This window comes from Eschrichtius robustus, chromosome 16, assembly GCF_028021215.1.
Source record: "Eschrichtius robustus isolate mEscRob2 chromosome 16, mEscRob2.pri, whole genome shotgun sequence".
Lineage (NCBI taxonomy): Eukaryota > Metazoa > Chordata > Mammalia > Artiodactyla > Eschrichtiidae > Eschrichtius > Eschrichtius robustus.
Genome location: NC_090839.1, coordinates 73759988 through 73777634, shown reverse-complemented (window position 1 = coordinate 73777634; position 17647 = coordinate 73759988). Strand labels below are relative to the sequence as shown.

Genomic DNA, 17647 nt, shown 5'->3' with positions numbered 1-17647 from the left:
AGCACATAATAAACACTCAATAAATGTTAGCTGTACACGTGTATGCATGTGTGTGTATGGGTGTGTATACATACATGTATATATATATATGTAACTATTTTGTTATTTACTAGATTTACCAAAGGTTGATTTCATTATTTATTTCACCAAAGGATGTAGTAACTTTTAATGTTTTTCACTCTTTGTGAGTTTTCTAATGTGTTGCTTCTGATTTCAAACTTTTACTGAACATTTACTGTATGCTAGGTGCCATGTTAAGTCCTTCCCATCGCATTAACTCATTGGACCCACACAATATGCCTGTTGCTGAGGAAACGGAAGCTCACAGAGCTTAAATAAATTGCCCAGGGCTTCCCTGGTGGCGCAGTGGTTGAGAATCTGCCTGCCAATGCAGGGGACACGGGTTCGAGCCCTGGTCTGGGAAGATACCACATGCCACGGAGCAACTGGGCCCGTGAGCCACAATTACTGAGCCTGCGCGTCTGGAGCCTGTGCTCCGCAACAAGAGAGACTGCGATAGTGAGAGGCCTGCGCACCGCGATGAAAAGTGGCTCCCGCTTGCCACAACTAGAGAAAGCCCTCGCACAGAAACGAAGACCCAACACAGCCATAAATAAATAAATAAATAAATAAACAAAATGGGAGGAGTCATTGTATGCAAATAAATTAATTAATTGCCCACGCAGGGTCACACAGCTAGTAAGTGTGGTGAAGCTGGGATCTGAACCCAGTTTCAGCCGACTCCAGAGTCCTAGTTCTTAACTGAAGCAGGTCCATCAGCGCATACGTTGGGTCTTGAATTTGCCTTCATTGAGTTCTTTGCCTTTCCTCTCTTGACTTGGGTTCTTTGAGCACATCATTTACCATCCTTTCCTATCTCAGCCTATTCATTTGATCTACTGGATAAATTACAAGTTTTTACTAGATGTTCTTCCAGCAAAGACTCATCCTTTCCTGACTAACCCTAATGGCTCTTCCTATTATTGCATAGTTCCCCTGTTAACAATTCTGTTTGTTCTTAACCCCATGAGTTAATGTTCGCTATTTGTCTTTAAGTGCAGCTATATGTCTTAAGATTACATGAACAGTATAAGAGCCCAGACTCTGGAGCCAGACCACTGGGATTTGAATCTCAGCTCTGCCACTTCCTGAGTGACCTTGAGTAAGTAATTTGACTTCTCTGTGCCTCACTTTCCTCATATGTAACATGAAAAATAATAATAACAATAATATGTACCTGTACAGTTGTGAAAATGAAATAAATTACCACATGTTTCGAACACAAAGCAGATCCTGGCATGTAGAAAGTGCTCAATTAGTGTCAGTAGCTATTTTTACTATTACCTTCACACCATTGAACACAGGTTGTCTGAGTAGCTCTTCTCCTTAGGTTTGTTGTTATTGAAATTTATTATTCTCTTTTTCTCCAAAATGTCTTGGATATTTGGTAGTGTCCATTTTCTCAACAGGCAATCTCTCATTGTATTGGTAATATCCTCCAGTGAGCATTTTCTTCCTCTTTACTCAGGTGAGTATTTTGCTTGTCTGGCAGAAGTGGGTGAAGTTTTTGTTCGTTGCTGAGAATTTTTCCCTAGCACCCCTTTGCGGTGTTAGAATGATAACCTTCCATAAATTACCCATAGATTCTTGTAGAGAAGATACACACTCTACTTTTAAGGTGTGAACTTCGGAACGTATCTTTTTATTCTTTTGTATCCTTAGTTATTCACTGTACTCATGTCTTCCATCTAAATGCCTCTATCTCTCCAGACCTGTATGATGCCACGTTATATATTTCCCTGGGAAATCCTTGCAGCTCTGGTCCACCCCCATACCCACCTGCATCCCCAGCTGGAGTGCCATGAGTGGGTCAGTCCATGTCCTGGATAGCTTTGGGCACTAAACCATGCCCAGGAGTCTGCATTGGGTTTTTCAGCAGGGTCTTGAGGTCTGTGATCTGGTACTGATTCTGACCAGAGTCCAAACTGGACTCCAGAATGGACTCAGCTCCAGACAGAGCTCCCTTGGCTCTGGCTGAGTGGGAGACGGGCTTTGGGTTGGTCTGCACTCTAAGTACCTGCCTTGGCCCTGGCCTCTAAGCTGGGCTCGAGCTAATTAGACTCTGGACAGCTAAAGCTCAGCCCAGACTTTTGCTTCCCCCCCAGTGGTGTCCATTTCTGAAAGGAAAGGCCAGCCAGTGGGCACACGGAAGGAAACATTGGACTATTTATTGCAAAGCTAGATTGACAGCACAGGCCGCAAGGAAACAGACCAAAGAAGGCCCTTCTCTAACAGAGGAATCGGGGAACACGAGAAGGAGAAAGGGGATGAGGGAAGTGAGCGGAGACACACAAACAGCCACCTCTTCCACCCATTCTTCTCTCCTGGGACCTTCCCTGTCAAGAAAAGCTCTTCTGTTGTGCTTGTTTCTATCTGTCTCTGGGCATTGCTGGCAACACATTCCCCAGGCTGAGGTCTCTGACGAGCACAAAGGAATTCGAAGGAACGAGCACATCTGAAAAGCCAGACCCAAGTCAGGGGAAGCGTATCAGTCACTTCTCAGAGCTCTGCCCCGGCAGGAAATGCAGAGCTGTCTGGTCTGCAGTCCAGGACAGGTCCACTGAGGGCCCCTAGGGCGGCAGGAATTCCACCATCTCAGCTTCACCGCCCCTTTAGTATTAGGCGGGTTTTCCCATCTCCAATGAAGAATCTACAAAAAAGGTGGCCCAGTGAGGTCTCTGCGTCTCCGGGAGAGACCCAACCCTCCATCAAATGTCTCCAGGCCCAGAATTCTCCAGAGAGATGCCTTCCTGAGCCTCTCCAGCCTCAATAGCCAGATCTCCTTGGGGAGAGGGAGAAACTCTTTCCTGTTGGGTCTCTAACCCTTTTCCTGAAGATCCCCATCTCTACCATTCTGAAAGCATCAGAGAATTATCTGTGATGCTTTTCACTAATCCACAGGCCAAGCCAGGACTGCAGACAGGCAGCGATGCAAGCAGCCTAGATCAGCTCAGCCCAGTGCCTGTCCTCGTCCAGACAGCGGGCACTGTACCTACTTGTATCCCTGCACAACCTGCAGCAGAAAGGAAGGACACTCTGGATCCTTGAGGTTCACAAGAAGAGAGCTGGAGGAGAAGCAGTCGAGCAGATATTATCCTTCTGATAACACTATCAACCTTATTACCCATTGCCCAGCTCCAGGGAGCACTGCTCACGTTGTGTCTTATGTGATTGGCATCTCATAACATGCATGCTCTTGTGGACACCACTAACATGGTGTTTGTTCTATGTGGATAGGGTCCCTTGAGTTGTACAACACCCCTGTAGGGAGCTACTCCTCCCCTACTTTCAGTCCATACACTTGTTCAGATGAGGCTGACCTCACCCCAACTCCAGGATAAGATTCATGCTCCAGACATAGCCAATAAGAGTGCCTGGCCCCACGGCTACAGAGATCGATTCAGAGGTAGACATGGCCCAAGCTGGACCAGTCCAACTCAGAGAACAGCAGAGCCAGGACCTTTGTAAGAGCTGTTGTTCTGTTTCCTCTGTTTCCAGCTATTAAGCTGCTAGGATGTAAGTCTGGAGTGCCTGGTGGGCATCTTTGCCTCTACTGGAGAGCCTATCTAAGCATGAAATCTACCCAGAGGACAGCAGAGCCTAAAAAGACCAAGCCCTGGGCTTTCCTGGTGGCGCAGTGGTTAAGAATCTGCCTGCCAATGCAGGGGACACGGGTTCGTGCCCTGGTCTGGGAAGATCCCACATGCCGCGGAGCGACTAAGCCCGTGAGCCACAACTACTGAGCCTGTGCGTCTGGAGCCTGTGCTCCGCAACGGGAAAGGCCGCAACGGTGAGAGGCCCGCGCACCGCAATGAAGAGTGGACCCCGCTCGCTGCAACTGGAGAAAGCCCTCGCACAGAAACGAAGACCCAACACAGTCAAAAATAAATATTAATTAATTAATTAAAAAAAAAAAAGACCAAGCCCTGAAGACACTGTCTGAGATCCCACCAAAGCCAGGGCCACTTGTAAACTTTTCAATTATGTGAGCCAATGAGTTCCCCTTTATGATGAAAGCTGTGTTAGGATGGATTTCTGTCACTTGCCACCAAAGGTCCCAGAGCCATAATCTTTGCCTCTGAAGAAGGCTTCCTCTTCTCTTCTCCAAACCCAAGCGAGACCCTAGCCCTCTAGACCTGGATGTTCTAGCAACTGTCACCACGCCCACCAGATGGGCCACGACCCTGTGTCACACTCCTACCTGATGAGCACTCCGACAAGCAGGCTGGCCAGCAGCGGGCCCAGCCAGTAGATCCAGTGGAAGTCCCAGTGGTTGGCCACCACAGCCGGTCCAAAGGCGCGGGCAGGATTCATGCAGGCTCCAGACACAGCTCCCCTGCAAACACCCAGCCACAGTGGTCGGCAGAATCTCAGCCAAGGAGCCCCGACTCACCCACGTTCATTTCCCCACGTAGGCTTAAGTCACACGCTACCCAGAAACCCCCTCTAAGCTACCATATCATGCCGGTCTGGGAGGTTCCAAAGTGAAAGGCTTGACCCCTCCCCGGAGTCCTCCCTCCAGTCTGCCACTCCCCACACACCCTTCTAGAAGAATGGGCAGCAAGTAGTGCCTGTTCAGTGATGGCAGGAAGGAAGATGGATCTACTCCTTCTCCAGAGTTGATAAGGCAAAGTAAGCAGTTTTCAGCTATATGAACTTTGGGGTCAAGCAGACCTAGATTCAAATCCCAGCCCAGCTATTTCTAGCTGTGACCTTTGTTTAACCTCTCTGTGTTTCAGCTGAGATGAAAGTACATATCTCATAGGTTGTTGTCAGGAGCGAATGAGGAAACGCATATAGAGCCCATGTTTCTCATATAATTCATGTGCAAGTGTTAACTCTAATCTAGCTGACCTGGTTGAGGCCTTTGTTGCACCACAAGCTAGGGACCCAGCATCTCCCAAAGAGGGACTGTTCCCCAAGAGCACCTCTCTAGTCCCGGTGTCTGTACCCTTGCCCCATTCGCTCAAGCTGGGGTCCTCACTCAGGCCTCACCCCTCACAGACCCCACCTGTGTCCAGGAGCCAAAGCCAACTGGATGAGTCAGTAGGCTTATAAGTGAACCAAAAGCCACTAGGAGGCATCAAAGCACTGCCACAGCTCTGCACATGCATTTCCCCAGCCTCCCCAAACTCCACCTCCCAAAGGATGACTTAGGGCTGGAGGCAGAGCAGAGAAAGGCTACACTTGGTCCTGTGTCCAAGAGGAAAGGAAGGAGTTGGCCTGTAGGAAGGAGCTCCCTCATCCCCTATATTTAGCGGGGGCCCTTGTCCCAGATCTCTCATTTAATTTGCCACTTCCCAATGACCTTAAATAAGTCACTTGTGTCCTCTCTGAGCCCCAGTTTCCACATATATAAAAGGGAAGAAATAATCCTTTGTCTCCTTAATCCCTTCCCAAGCCTACTGAGAGGCTCTAGATAAACAAGACAAAGGGTGTGGAAACTCTTTGTAAGTCTGAGGCTAAAACCTGGCTGCCTGCTTACAGGATAAACACAGCCCACAGAAATGGTTTATTGATACTACAAAAAGTAGAAAATTCACATAAAAATCCAGTCTTCTGACTTCCCTGGAATGAAATTAGAAGGGTCACCCCAAGCCCATATTCCCACACAGCAATAACTTATCAGAGGTGCATGGTGGTGGCCTCCTTAGATGCCACAGTCCCCACCATTCCCTGTTGTCTGCCTCCTGCCAACCCACTTCCCCCGTTTACATTACTGTGTGGCTTCTTTTGGCAACCCTCAGGTAAGCTCAGCAGACCTGCCCTCCTCCAGGGGCGAGCCTCGGCCCAGGGCTGAGCACTGTGGTCCCACAGCCAAGGGGCACTCACCCTGCTAGGATGTCCACAGTGACAGAGAAGCCGATGGAGAAAGGGGCCAGAGGACCCTGTGTCTTCTCGTTTATGGCGCCCATGCATACAGCCAGTGCCAGCAGTGTCGTCAGGATGATCTCTGCCACCACGGCCCCCGTCACCTGCCTGGGCTCCTGGACTGTCACGAAGGCTGCCCCAGACGCGTTCCAGAACCTCTCCTCGGAACTCACCGCCTGCAGAGAGCAGCGCTCAGCCTCATGGTGGGGGTGGAGAAACAGCTGGGAGCTGACGGGAGGGGCCCCATCCTTTCGAGCCAGGGAAGGGTCCTGTCCAATGTGCAGCCAGACATATGTGGACCCACATCCCAGCTCCACCAGTTCCCATTGTGCGGCTTTGCCTGAGCTATTGGACTTCCCTAAGCCTCATTTTGCTCTTCTGTAAATGGGGATAACCCAGCGGTGGCTCCAGGTATTGCAGGCCTGAAGGGTATGTAACTTATATGACCCTCTTTGAGAAAGAATACTAAAATACCTTACTTTTACAAACTTTGCAAACACATATACCCAGGTAAACACATAACCAGCCCCCCTAAAAGGCCCCTTCGAAGAGATGAGAAGAGCCCTGAAGCTTAAGCCCCATTGGCTTCCCAGGAAATCGGCCTTGGGGTCATCACGACACCTGGGGAGGGAAGACTGCAGTGCAGACAAGCTTCTGGACCCGGGACTCAAATCCAGGCTCAGCTGCTCCCCAGCTCATTTGAACTTGGGCAAATTATTGCCTTCTCTGTGCCTCTGCTTCCGCCTCTGTAAAGTAGGCGTGGTCATGGTAATAGCCCCGGGCCCAGGTGGGCAGTGCTCTTTAAGGACTGAGGCAGGCTTCTAGTCAAGTTGGAGATTAAATGAGAGGATTCTACCAAGTGCTCGGGGAGGGGGGAGGGCACCCAGTGAATGACCACTGCTGCCCCACACTGGTCTCCATCATGTTGGACAAGTTTGCAAGTGACCAGGCCTGAGGGAGAGTCCCAGCACTGCTTTCCATTGGGAATCAGAGCAGCAAGGTCCGGGCCCCGTTCTAAACAGACAGGGGAGCAGGGTCTCAAATGGGGGCACAGGAAGACCAGGGCAGGGACGACAGCAAAATGGGATTCGAGACCAAAGTCTGCAATGGGCAGCGCTTAGAGCCACAGACCAAACCCCAGGCAAGCTAACAGGGTGCCCCCTTCACCCCTTCCCACCTCCCCACTCCCTCCAATCCCACCCCCAACACAAGCCAAGCAAGGCTTCCAACTTGAAGGGCCCCTGGTTGAGACTTCAGAACAGCAGGAAGGAAAGAGAGAGAAGGAAAGAAGGAAAAAGGAAGTCAGGCAGGCAAAGAGGGAGGAAGGAAGTCCTTCCATGGAGTTCCGTGTAGAGCTATAGAAATTCTGTGGCTGAGAGGAAGAGCTAGCCTTCCTACCGGAATGGGAGGATTCCAGTAATTTGAGCATTAACTCCCATTAAAGGTAGAGTAACTCAGTTTAAAGGCAGGCAAACTGGAGAACACACAGAGAAGTTAGTTCAGGAGTTTCTCAAGGAGAATAACCCTGTATATCCCGTACCCTCAGACGGTGCTTAGTGAGATGTTTGTAGCATGAATGAAGTGAATGAATGAATGAATAAAAAAATAGAATTGTCTAAATCCAGAAATGGACTCAGGAACAGAAACCTTGAGTCCTGAATTCTGCTTCCTGGTCTGTCTAGGGAGGGCTGTGTCCAGACACGGACAGAACAGGGTGGGTCTGGAGGAAACCAAAGGCCCTTTGAGTGTCCCCTCCGAGGTAGAAAGGGTCCACCCAATCCCACTGGAGGCAACAGGAATAGAACTGGACAGGACTTCCGTGGTGGCGCAGTGGTTAAGAATCCGCCTGCCAATGCAGGGGACACGGGTTCGAGCCCTGGTCCGGGAAGATCCCACATGCCGCGGAGTGACTAAGCCCGTGCACCACAACTACTGAGCCTGCGCTCTAGAGCCCGTGAGCCACAACTACTGAGCCCGCGTGCCGCAACTACTGAAGCCCACGCACCTAGAGCCCGTGCTCCTCAACAAGAGAAGCCACCGCAACGAGAAGCCTGCGCACCGCAGCAAAGAGTAGCCCCTGCTCACCCCACAACTAGAGAAAGGCCAAGCACAACAATGAAGACACAACGCAGCCAATCAATCAATCAATCAATTTTTTAAAAGAGAATTGGACAGTCCCCACTCCCTGCCCCTCACCCACCCCAGCAGCCCCGTCAGAGCAAAAGCCCCCAGCCCAGCCCCTGGGGGACCACCCACCTTGGCCAAGGCGGCCCCGATCAGGCCCCCACACAGCTGGGAGATCCAGTAGGGGAGGAGCATTGTCAGGTGGAGGCCTCCGACCAGCACGGCTGCCAGGGACACCGCAGGGTTGAAGTGTCCACCACTGTCACCCGCAAAAGCAGAAGGAGTCGTGAGGCCAAGGCCCAGGCGCTGGGCCCCAGCAGCCCCACCACCTCCCCAGATGGCCTTGCGGGGCCGGAGTCCGTCAAGGGCAGCCCAGGTAGAAGACAGGCACCAAATTACGCCCACTCTCCCTGAGGTGCCGAGTGGTGGGGGAGAGCCTGGGAGGGGAGGGCAGCACCATTCCTGTCCTACACCCAGACCCCAGGGCGGCCCAGACAAGAATACGGTGGGAAACTGTCCCTCAGCTCCTTCCAGACCCCCTAAGAGCTGCGTCCAGCCCTTCAGAGCCGTGGCCACAGGTCAGAATGAGACCCCAGGCTTCAAACTCACAGCCCAAGACAGGTATCCTGGCCTCCCCTTAGAAGTAACCAGGCCCTGAACAACAGCTCCTGATTGGTTGAACTCAACCAATAGAATTTTTTATTGGTGGAACTCAACCAGTAAAATTCCTATTTTTGGTCTGAAAGTGTGACTAGTGTTGCCTGTAAAATTGAGATTAGAGGTTTCTGGAAATGGCATTGGGAATCAGGATCGAGGTCAGAGGTTCATGATTAAGTTGGGGATTGGGATCTGGAGTTTGGGATGTGAAGGGGATTAGACAAAGTCGAACCTAGGTCAAAGGGCTGGTTCAAGTTGGCTGGTCCTTCCAGAGGTCATGGGTCAAGAGCCTTCCTTTTCACCAAGATGCTCAACCAGTCCAAGCCCCAGAGTCTAGAGGCCCCCCCACCCAGTGCCCTGCTACCCCCATTGGCATCCTATCCAGTCCCACTCAGATGAAGGAACTATCCTGAGAGGTTGGCTCACCAATCCCCCTGGTGCCTGGCATGGACACACCCAATAAGAGGGACAGTGACCCCAAGGCCCCCCCATGTCAACCCAGATGTTTAGAGCCCACCAATGGGCCTGCCCACCCAATGGACACAGGGCATTGAGCTGAGACTGGACAGAGGACCCTGGCTCTGGACACAGGGACTTTGTCCAACATGCTGACATTTCAGGACCAGCTGCCCCAACTAGTCTGGTGCAGCTCTGTGCACAGGCCCTTGGGTGAGCTTCCTGCAGGATCACGGAGCACCAGCTGATCTCAGACTTGCCCGGTGGGGAGAGGGGCAGCCAGGCTTACTTGGCTTCAATTCAGGTCCATGACCAAGCTTAGCCTGGGCTCTGCCAAAGCAGAGAGGTGAAGGTTGAGGTGGGGCGGCCTCCTGCAGGAGAGAGACTTAGAACCCTCTCGGCCATCAGCCTTGCCACCAGGTCACCCAGCCCAAATGGGGAGAGAAACTGTCACTCAGAGTGTTGCTCAACCAGGAGAGGGCTGGGACACTTCACACTCATTAACAGTAAAACAATCAAGACACCTTCTTAGTTTACTCATCCATCGTTTGCTCAACAAATACTTATTGAACACCTACTCTGGTGCTAGGTGCTGTGTCAGGCGCTCCAATAACCTCAGAGTCAGTGCCGGGCACACGGTAGGTACCGAATAAATAGTTGTTGACAAAAAACAGATGGCTGAATAAAAGGCTGGCATTTCAGATAGGCAGTCTCCTGCAGCGCAAAGCGATGTTCTCTCCTGCCAGCTGGCCTGGGTTCAAACCCTAGCTCTGCCACCGAAGAGCTGTATGGCCGTGGGCAACTTATATAACCTCTCTGTGCCTCAGTGATCCCTACCTCATAAAGGCTGTTGCAAAGATAATTAATACAGGTTCATATAGAGTACTAGCATATAGTTAGTACTCAATAAATACCAGCTATTATTATCATCCCCTTTTATTCCACCGAACAAAGAGAGCTTCAGCTACTTGCCCTGGTCACCCAGCTAAGCGTGACAAAGGTTGCCTTCAACCCCGGATCCTTCGAACAGAAGACTCTGTGTTTTTCATCCCACCTGCAGCTTCCCTTAGATATTTAAAGAGAAATGTTAAAGTTCTCTTTCCATTCTGTTTTTCTAGGAAACAGTATTTCAATTTCCTTACTCAGATCAGTTTTCTGTGTGAGATTAAATAGAGACCAACCAGGTTCTAGACGCCCCTGCCGGACACTCCATCCAAGACATGTGTCACTGTGGCTGGTTCTCCTGGGAGCTGTCCAGGGGAGGGCTATGCAAGAGGAACCCTTCAGCCCTCCCTGCCCCACCGCCACCGGCGGGTTCTTCTGCATAACTCTGCCTACCCTAGGCTGGAACAAAACCCCGTCCTAAAGGTAACAATAACACAGCAACCAACAGTGATTGAGCACTTACTATGGACTAAGCTCTTCACATCGTTTCATTCTCGTGCCTCCCTCAGGAGATGCTGGGTTTAGGACAGACAGCTTGGGTTTGCCTCCTGGCTCTGCCATGGGACCCTGGACGAGTTACCCGGTCTTTCTCCTTCATGTGTTGGCTTGAGAAATAAGATTTAGAAAATACTCCCACTGTTCTCATTTCATAGGTGGGAAGTTTGGGTTTGCGGAGTGACTTAGTCAAAGCCACAGAGCTCATAGGCTGAAGAGCTAGGATTCAAACCCAAGCAGCCTGACCCCTCCCCCAACCCACATTTTACCCAACACTGCTCTTGGGATCCTGGGCATGTGCCCAGGGGTCCCTGCCCACAGCTCTCCTCCCTGCACCAGGCGGAGTGCTCAGAGCTGTTCCCACCTGATATTCCCCAGCGTGGCGATGACCAAGCCCAGGGCCAGCCCGTGGGCCAGTGCCGGCTGCAGCAGCCCAGCGTCCGTCCCGTTCTCGATGACCGACAGGCAGCCGATGAAGATGAACAGGGCAGAGCCCAGCAGTTCAACCAGGCAGGGCTGCACAAACCGCTCGTACCAGCACCCACGCCACCTGCCCCCCTCGCTGGGCTCCTTCACCTTGACGCCACCAAACTCCAGGTCACACGTGGATGCAGCTGCCTGAAAGGGGGGAAACGGAGGGGGACACGGATGGGAGGAGAGCCCAGAAAGAAGCCCCCCAGTGCCCCAATCTTGAATTAATTCTCAGCAACCGCTTGGATGGCCAGGCTGCAGAGGAAGAGGCCGGCAGTGGACTTACCTCTGCAGACATCAGGGCGGAGGTGACTCAGGACGGGGCTCTGGCCTGCGCTGGCTGGAAAACCCGCACCTGCTCTCCCGGACAGGACACTCTTATCTCCAGGACCGGGGCTGCCAGCCCACTACAGGCTCTGCCCCTTTTAAAGGGCTACAGAGGCTCCTGAGGGTGTCAAGAAAGCAATAAAGCCCAGTGGGAGGTGGCCCTGAGGCCCAGGAGAGGAAACACTGTTTTTAACCTTAACTGGGTAGGGCAGGGGGTGGTCAAGGATTGCTGAGCTTTCTGCCAACAAAGGCAAAAGGCATTGGCTTCGCTGCGTCACCTGGGGAGGGCTCCAGGTCTTCCCCAGCAGGAGATGGAGGGCCCTGATCCCCAGCTCCCTTGGTCACCACCAGGGCCCAGAGGAGACCCACGTGTGTGAGTGAACACGAGGAGGGCCCCGCCAGATCAGGACCACACATGGGAAGTAACGGTAAACTCATCTTCAGTGATTTTTCCATGGACTTCTAAGGACACCTCCTTGTATCTGAGGCCCCGACATCTCCACAGACTCACGCTGATAGGCTGATCCAGGACTGAGGGTGTAGACGGATGACCATCTCTGGAGATTGCAGAGGCAATGGTAAAGCCCGTGGACTTTGGAAACAGGCTGCCTGGATTTCAATCCCAGCTCCTCCGTGAACCAGCTGAGTAACCTTGAGCAGTTGCTTACCCTCCCTGCACCTTATTTTTTCTCCCGTGCAGCATGGATGATAGTGGTGGTACCAATGACGTCGGGTTGTGTGGCTTAAATAAGTTAAGATCATAAAGTGTTTATGACAGAGTCAGACACATAAGCACAATACCAGTGCCTGCTGATTTAGAATATGTATTTATGTGAACTAATATTTACTGAGCACTTTCTACATGCCAGGTGCTAGTCTAAGTACCTTATATGTATTATCTCATTTAAACTTCACAACAACCCCATGAGGTAGGTACTATTATTACAGCCACTTTACAGATGAGGAAGTGGAAATTCGGTAAGGTTAAGTTTCCCAGGATCACACAGCTTTTGTGATTGTGGGCTAAGTCAGAAAAGGACAAATACTGTGTAATTCCACTTATATGAGGTACCTAGAGTAGTCACACGCATAGAGACAGAAAGTAGCATGGTGGTTGCCTTGATCTGGGAGGAGGGGAGAATGAGGAGTTATTGTGTGATGGGTACCCAGTTTCAGTTGGGGAAGACGAAAAAGTTCTAGAGGTGTTGCACAACAATATGAATGTACTTAATATCACTGAACTATACACTTAAATGGTTAAAATGGTAAATTTTGTGTTACACATATTTTGAATTGAAAAAAAAATAACCTGTGGGTAAAGCCACTACACTCACAATTGAAAAAAAAAACTTGTGGGTTAAGCCTTTCTAAGGTGATGGATGGATGGATGGATGGATGGATGAATGGATGGATGACGGAAGAAGAGATGGATGGAAGGATGGGCAGATGGGTGGATGGATGGAAAGAAAGGAAAGAAGGGAGGAAGGGAAGGAAAGAGAGATGGGTTTCCTTACTCATACATTCAACAAATATTTACATACCTACTGTGAACCAGCCACTGTCCTAAGAGCTGGCAGGAAATGTAGCAGTGAACAAGACAAAGATGCTGTTCGATGTTCATGTAACTATTATCTGAGCATTGCATGTAGAGATAGAGAAGTAATGTCAGGGATAAGAGAATTTTAGTGAAAATTTCCGCCATTTATTGATAACCCATTACGTATCTAACGCTGTGCTAAGCACTCTGCACAGGTTCACAACAACCCTGTAAGTCCTATGACTTCTTATCCCCATCTTCAGATGATAAAAACGAGGCACAAAGAAGCTGAAGCACCTGCTCAAGATCGTGTAGATGAAAAGCATCTGCTTCAGGACAGAAGTAGATGCATCTGGACAAGGGTTTGACAGTTTGCTGAGAGCTCTTTTCAGCTCGAGGCCCGGGAACGCAGCGCCTCTATTGAACATTTGCACATCTCAGAAGGTTTGGGGGCTGCTCTCTTCTTGCTGGTTATCTTGAGACCTGCTCTCTCCCTCCTCTGCACCCACAGCACATCGTACAAGATGTTTCTTAATCCCTTCCTCCTATGTCCCTGCAACATAAGATCGTTGTCCAACCCTCAACTCCCCCATCTCCCTCATTCTTGGCCCAAGTCCTGCCAAGTGCTGCTCCCGGAATATTTCTCTACTGTTTTCACCCAAGCCTTCATTGGTTCTTACCTAGGCTCTTGAAAAAAAATTAAATATGCATTATACACCTGCCAACGGCAGACCCTGCACTGGACACCACACATGCATTCCTTCAATAATTAATATTCACAATAGTCTATTATTTTCCCACTTCACAGGTAGGAACTCCCAGCTGGTATTGCTACAGCTCCTCATCTGGTCTTCTTGCTTCAACCAATTTCTTTTCTTTTCTTTAATTGAAGTATAGTTGATTTACAATGTTGTGTTAATTTCTGCTGTAAAGCAAAGTGATTCAGTTATACATAGATATACATTCTTTTTCATATTCTTTTCCATTATGGTTTATCACAGGATATTGAATATAGTTCCCTGTGCTAAACAGTAGGGCCTAGTTGTTTATCCATTCTATATAAAATATTTTGCATCCATTAACCCAAATTCCCAGTCCATCCCTTCCCCACCCACCCCCTTGGCAACCACAAGTCTGTTCCCTATGTCGGATGCCTCACCCAATTTCAATCCATTCCTTTAAAACTGGCAACCAGCAGGGCACAGTTTGGCACTTGGGTCCAGGTTTGGGGATCAAGCTTCTCCACCTGTGCCCCCTAGCTTCTCTCTCAGCCTCAGTTTCCTTGCCTGTAAAAGTGGGCTAATGGTGGTACCCATCCCCATAGAATTGGTGTATAGATTAAGTGAGACAATGCCCTTAGTACAGTGCCCAATTCAGAGCAGGTGCCCAGTAACTAGTAGCTCTTATTATGGTTCTCATTAGTTAGAGTAGGCACGTAACAAATAACCCCAACATTTCAATGGCTTAACATAGTAAAAATTGATTCCTTGTTCACAGAATAGTCCATAGCAGGCCCTTCATCACATGGTGACTCAGGGAGCCAGGCTACTTCCATCTTGGAGATCCACCATCTAGGTCCTCAGATCGTCTGCACCAGCCAGCCAGTGGGGGAAGAGAATGTGGAGGACTGTGCAGGGGGTGGTTTGTGGGGTAGGCCTAGAAATGGCAAATACCACTTCCTTCCATATTTGATTGACTAGAACTCAATCACATGGCTTCACCTGGCCACAGAAGAGTCTGGGAAACACAGTCTAGCGGTGTGCCCAGAAGGAAAAAGAAAGGCATTTTGTGAACGCCCAGAAATTTCTGCCACACCACATGGTGGTTGCTGTTGTTCCCCAGCCTGTCAATCTAATCCCATCCTTCCCTGACTTCAAACTTTCTAGCACCTTCTGTGGCAGTCAGTGCCAAACTCAACTCCCATAGCAGCCACACAGGCCTGCCCTGGACTCAACTCCTGCCACATGAACCACCATAAAGGATTTGTCAGGTGAGCCCTGCACCCTCACCCCCTCCCTGCCCACGCCATCCCCTCTGCTTGGAGTTCTCTTTTGCCCTCTTGGCCAACTTCTACTGCTCACTCAAATCTCAGATCCAGATATTTGTCCTCCCTGACTCCTGGGCCAACTAGCTGTCAGTCCTTGCTGCATGCCCCTCCCCAACGAGAGCCAGGATTGGACTCAGTAGCTCCAAAACCAGTGGTTCTCCTGAGAAAATCTGAATGTCATTCAAGCAAAACAATGTATTTCCACAACGTGAGATTTTTGTGTGGCCTGATGTCTCCATATGCAATGCACTGGTCTCCCAAACCACCAGGATAACTAGTACACTAGGGAAATGATGTCTTCCTAAGAAATTGTTTGACTGGAAAACTTTTCAGCCTTCCAATCCCAGGTCTGGCTGACATGACCAAAGCCTCTAATTTTTATCTTTGTTTGCATAGAAACATTTTAAGACATCTCTGCATCTGTCGGCACCTGTCTGCCATCCACCACCAGGTCCAAACGGAGTATAAAAGCAGGTTGCATTTTATCCTGGCAAACCACTCTATCCTCCTTTCTCATATTGATGGCTGCACACGTGTGCAAGACATGTTCACTTACTCCATGGTCCTGGCACTAATTGCCGTCATTGTCATGGGCCTTGTTAAATTGTGCCAGGGACATTCTGAGCACTTTCAGAGTACTCTGCCCTTTCTCGTACTCAAGTTGGGACACCCTTAATTTTGTAACAGAAGAAATCAAAAACCCAGAAAGAAATTTGCCCCTGGCCATTGGGATTTCTATGCCAATTGTGACACTCATCTACATCCTGACCAATGAGGCCTATTACACAGTTCTGAGCATTTCAGATGTCCTTGGCAGTAATGTCATGGCTGTGACATTTGCTGACCAGACATTTGTCATGTTTAGCTGGACCATTCCCATTGCTGTTGCCCTGTCCTACTTTGGGGCCTCAATGCGTCTATCTTTGCTTCATCAAGCTTGTCCTTTGATGCACTGTTGTGGAAAAAACGTGATGTTGGTGCCATGGCAGCCACCTTGAGATCATGAGGTGCAACTGGCCAGAAGTGTGGATCTTTGATGACACCACCCAGGCACCAGACAACCCCAAGACCAGCTACTCCAGACTTCTTGTTAAATAAACGTGCACTTCCCAGAAAGCACCCCAGAGAGAGTGAATTCATAAAGCGGCTGTGGGATATTTTAATTTTCAAGGGAAATAAATTGATGCTCAATATCTCTCAGACAGGGTGTGAATTACTAGCTCAAGGTAGTTCACAGTTTTCTATTAGATGGCCCTACATTCCTTTCAATTACATCATATCTTTGCAAACCTGGTTTTATGGGTGTTGCCATATTAATAATAATAATAAAGAAAAACAAGTGCTGCATGAAAATCAGTGTGGAAAAGGAAGTGAGAGTGGCAGTGTCCAATCTGACTCCAAGGCCTGAGAACCTGTGCAGTGCCCCAAAGGCATACATATCCCATGGTACGCAACTGTAGCATTTAAAAATGAAAGTTATTAAGAATGCAGTTAAATTGAGTTATTTAATTATAGTTATTTAAGAATGAAATAAAATAGAAATAAGGTATTTTTCCGTTCAATGTACGTGTATTTTCTTAAATGGCCACTAAGTAGTTAGGCCATAAATACTAAGTGTTTTTTTGGACCTAACTAATAAATACAACTATTAGGTATTCCTTTTGTCCAAGGAACACCATGAACCAAGAAAGTTTGGGAGCCTCTGAAATAAATAATACATGTCTTTCTCTTTCAGGCACTGGGGGTTGAATTTTCTATCCTTTGCAGCAGAGAACATTTATGGCTGATAAGCTCCCTCCCAATATACCAAAGATACTGGGCTTTCGGTCTAATAATTTCTTCTTAAAACAAGTCACTATTTGTAGTAATGCAGATGCTTGATAACTCAGGCTGATCCTGAGATTTGTGCGCTGTGGACAGTCACAGAAGCTTAAAGCAGAACTGTTACTGACCCGGGTTCTTGGACACTTTAATCAATAGAAATTGATAAGAGGCCAGACAAGGAATTCAGGCAAGGCTTTATTGGGACTCGTGCTGCAGCAGGAGGGAGTGAAAACAAGTAACAGGTTCCCCTGCTCGCTCCCTGAGGCGGGAGCGGGGGAGGGCGGTGGGGCGAGCTGGTTCCATAAATAGGATAAATGTAAGGGCGCACTGGTGGGTCGGGCCAGAGGGGTAGCTTAGGTGCTCTGCCCACCCCCTTGGTGGTGCTGTGTGCAGGATCATGCGCAGGACCCTGCTTTTGCTCCCAGCACCTCAGAAGTGGCAGCTGGATTTTGGTCTTTTTGTATCTTGCTGTTCATAATTTGCCCCAACTGCACATACTCACAGTTATTTTTAGTCCCGTATAGTTTCTTTGTATTTTGTTGCTCCAGGAGACATTTGTCCAGGTTCAAGCACTGCAGCAAAGGATCCCAGGTCCCAGCCTGTCTCAGAACCCCTCACTGTCTTCTGAAACTGTGGCTTTATTTCTATCTAAATAGCTCTGCCATTGTTTTCAACGTATGATCACTCACTTGGAGCCCAGGGCAAGTTTGTTGTTGGAAATGAGTCTCGTTTTCACCTTTCTCACTGCTCAGATCGCAGGTTTAGCTTGAACCTGAGCACCTTCCTTCCTTCCTTGTAGAAGCCACCAGCACCCTATTTTCTCCCCTGCAGTG

At 49.3% G+C, this 17647-nt stretch overlaps 1 protein-coding gene across 1 annotated transcript; it reads right to left on the bottom strand.

The window, feature by feature from the left end:
- Window positions 1-2661: 2661 nt before the first annotated feature.
- AQP8 (aquaporin 8) lies at window positions 2662-11392 on the bottom strand. Its single transcript, XM_068524340.1, has 6 exons — window positions 11366-11392; window positions 10973-11226; window positions 8188-8314; window positions 5893-6107; window positions 4262-4396; window positions 2662-2710 (listed from the first exon to the last, which is right to left on the bottom strand). Exons 1-6 carry the CDS (start codon window positions 11375-11377, stop codon window positions 2662-2664), a joined length of 792 nt encoding a protein of 263 aa, XP_068380441.1. The 5' UTR covers window positions 11378-11392.
- Window positions 11393-17647: the final 6255 nt, after the last annotated feature.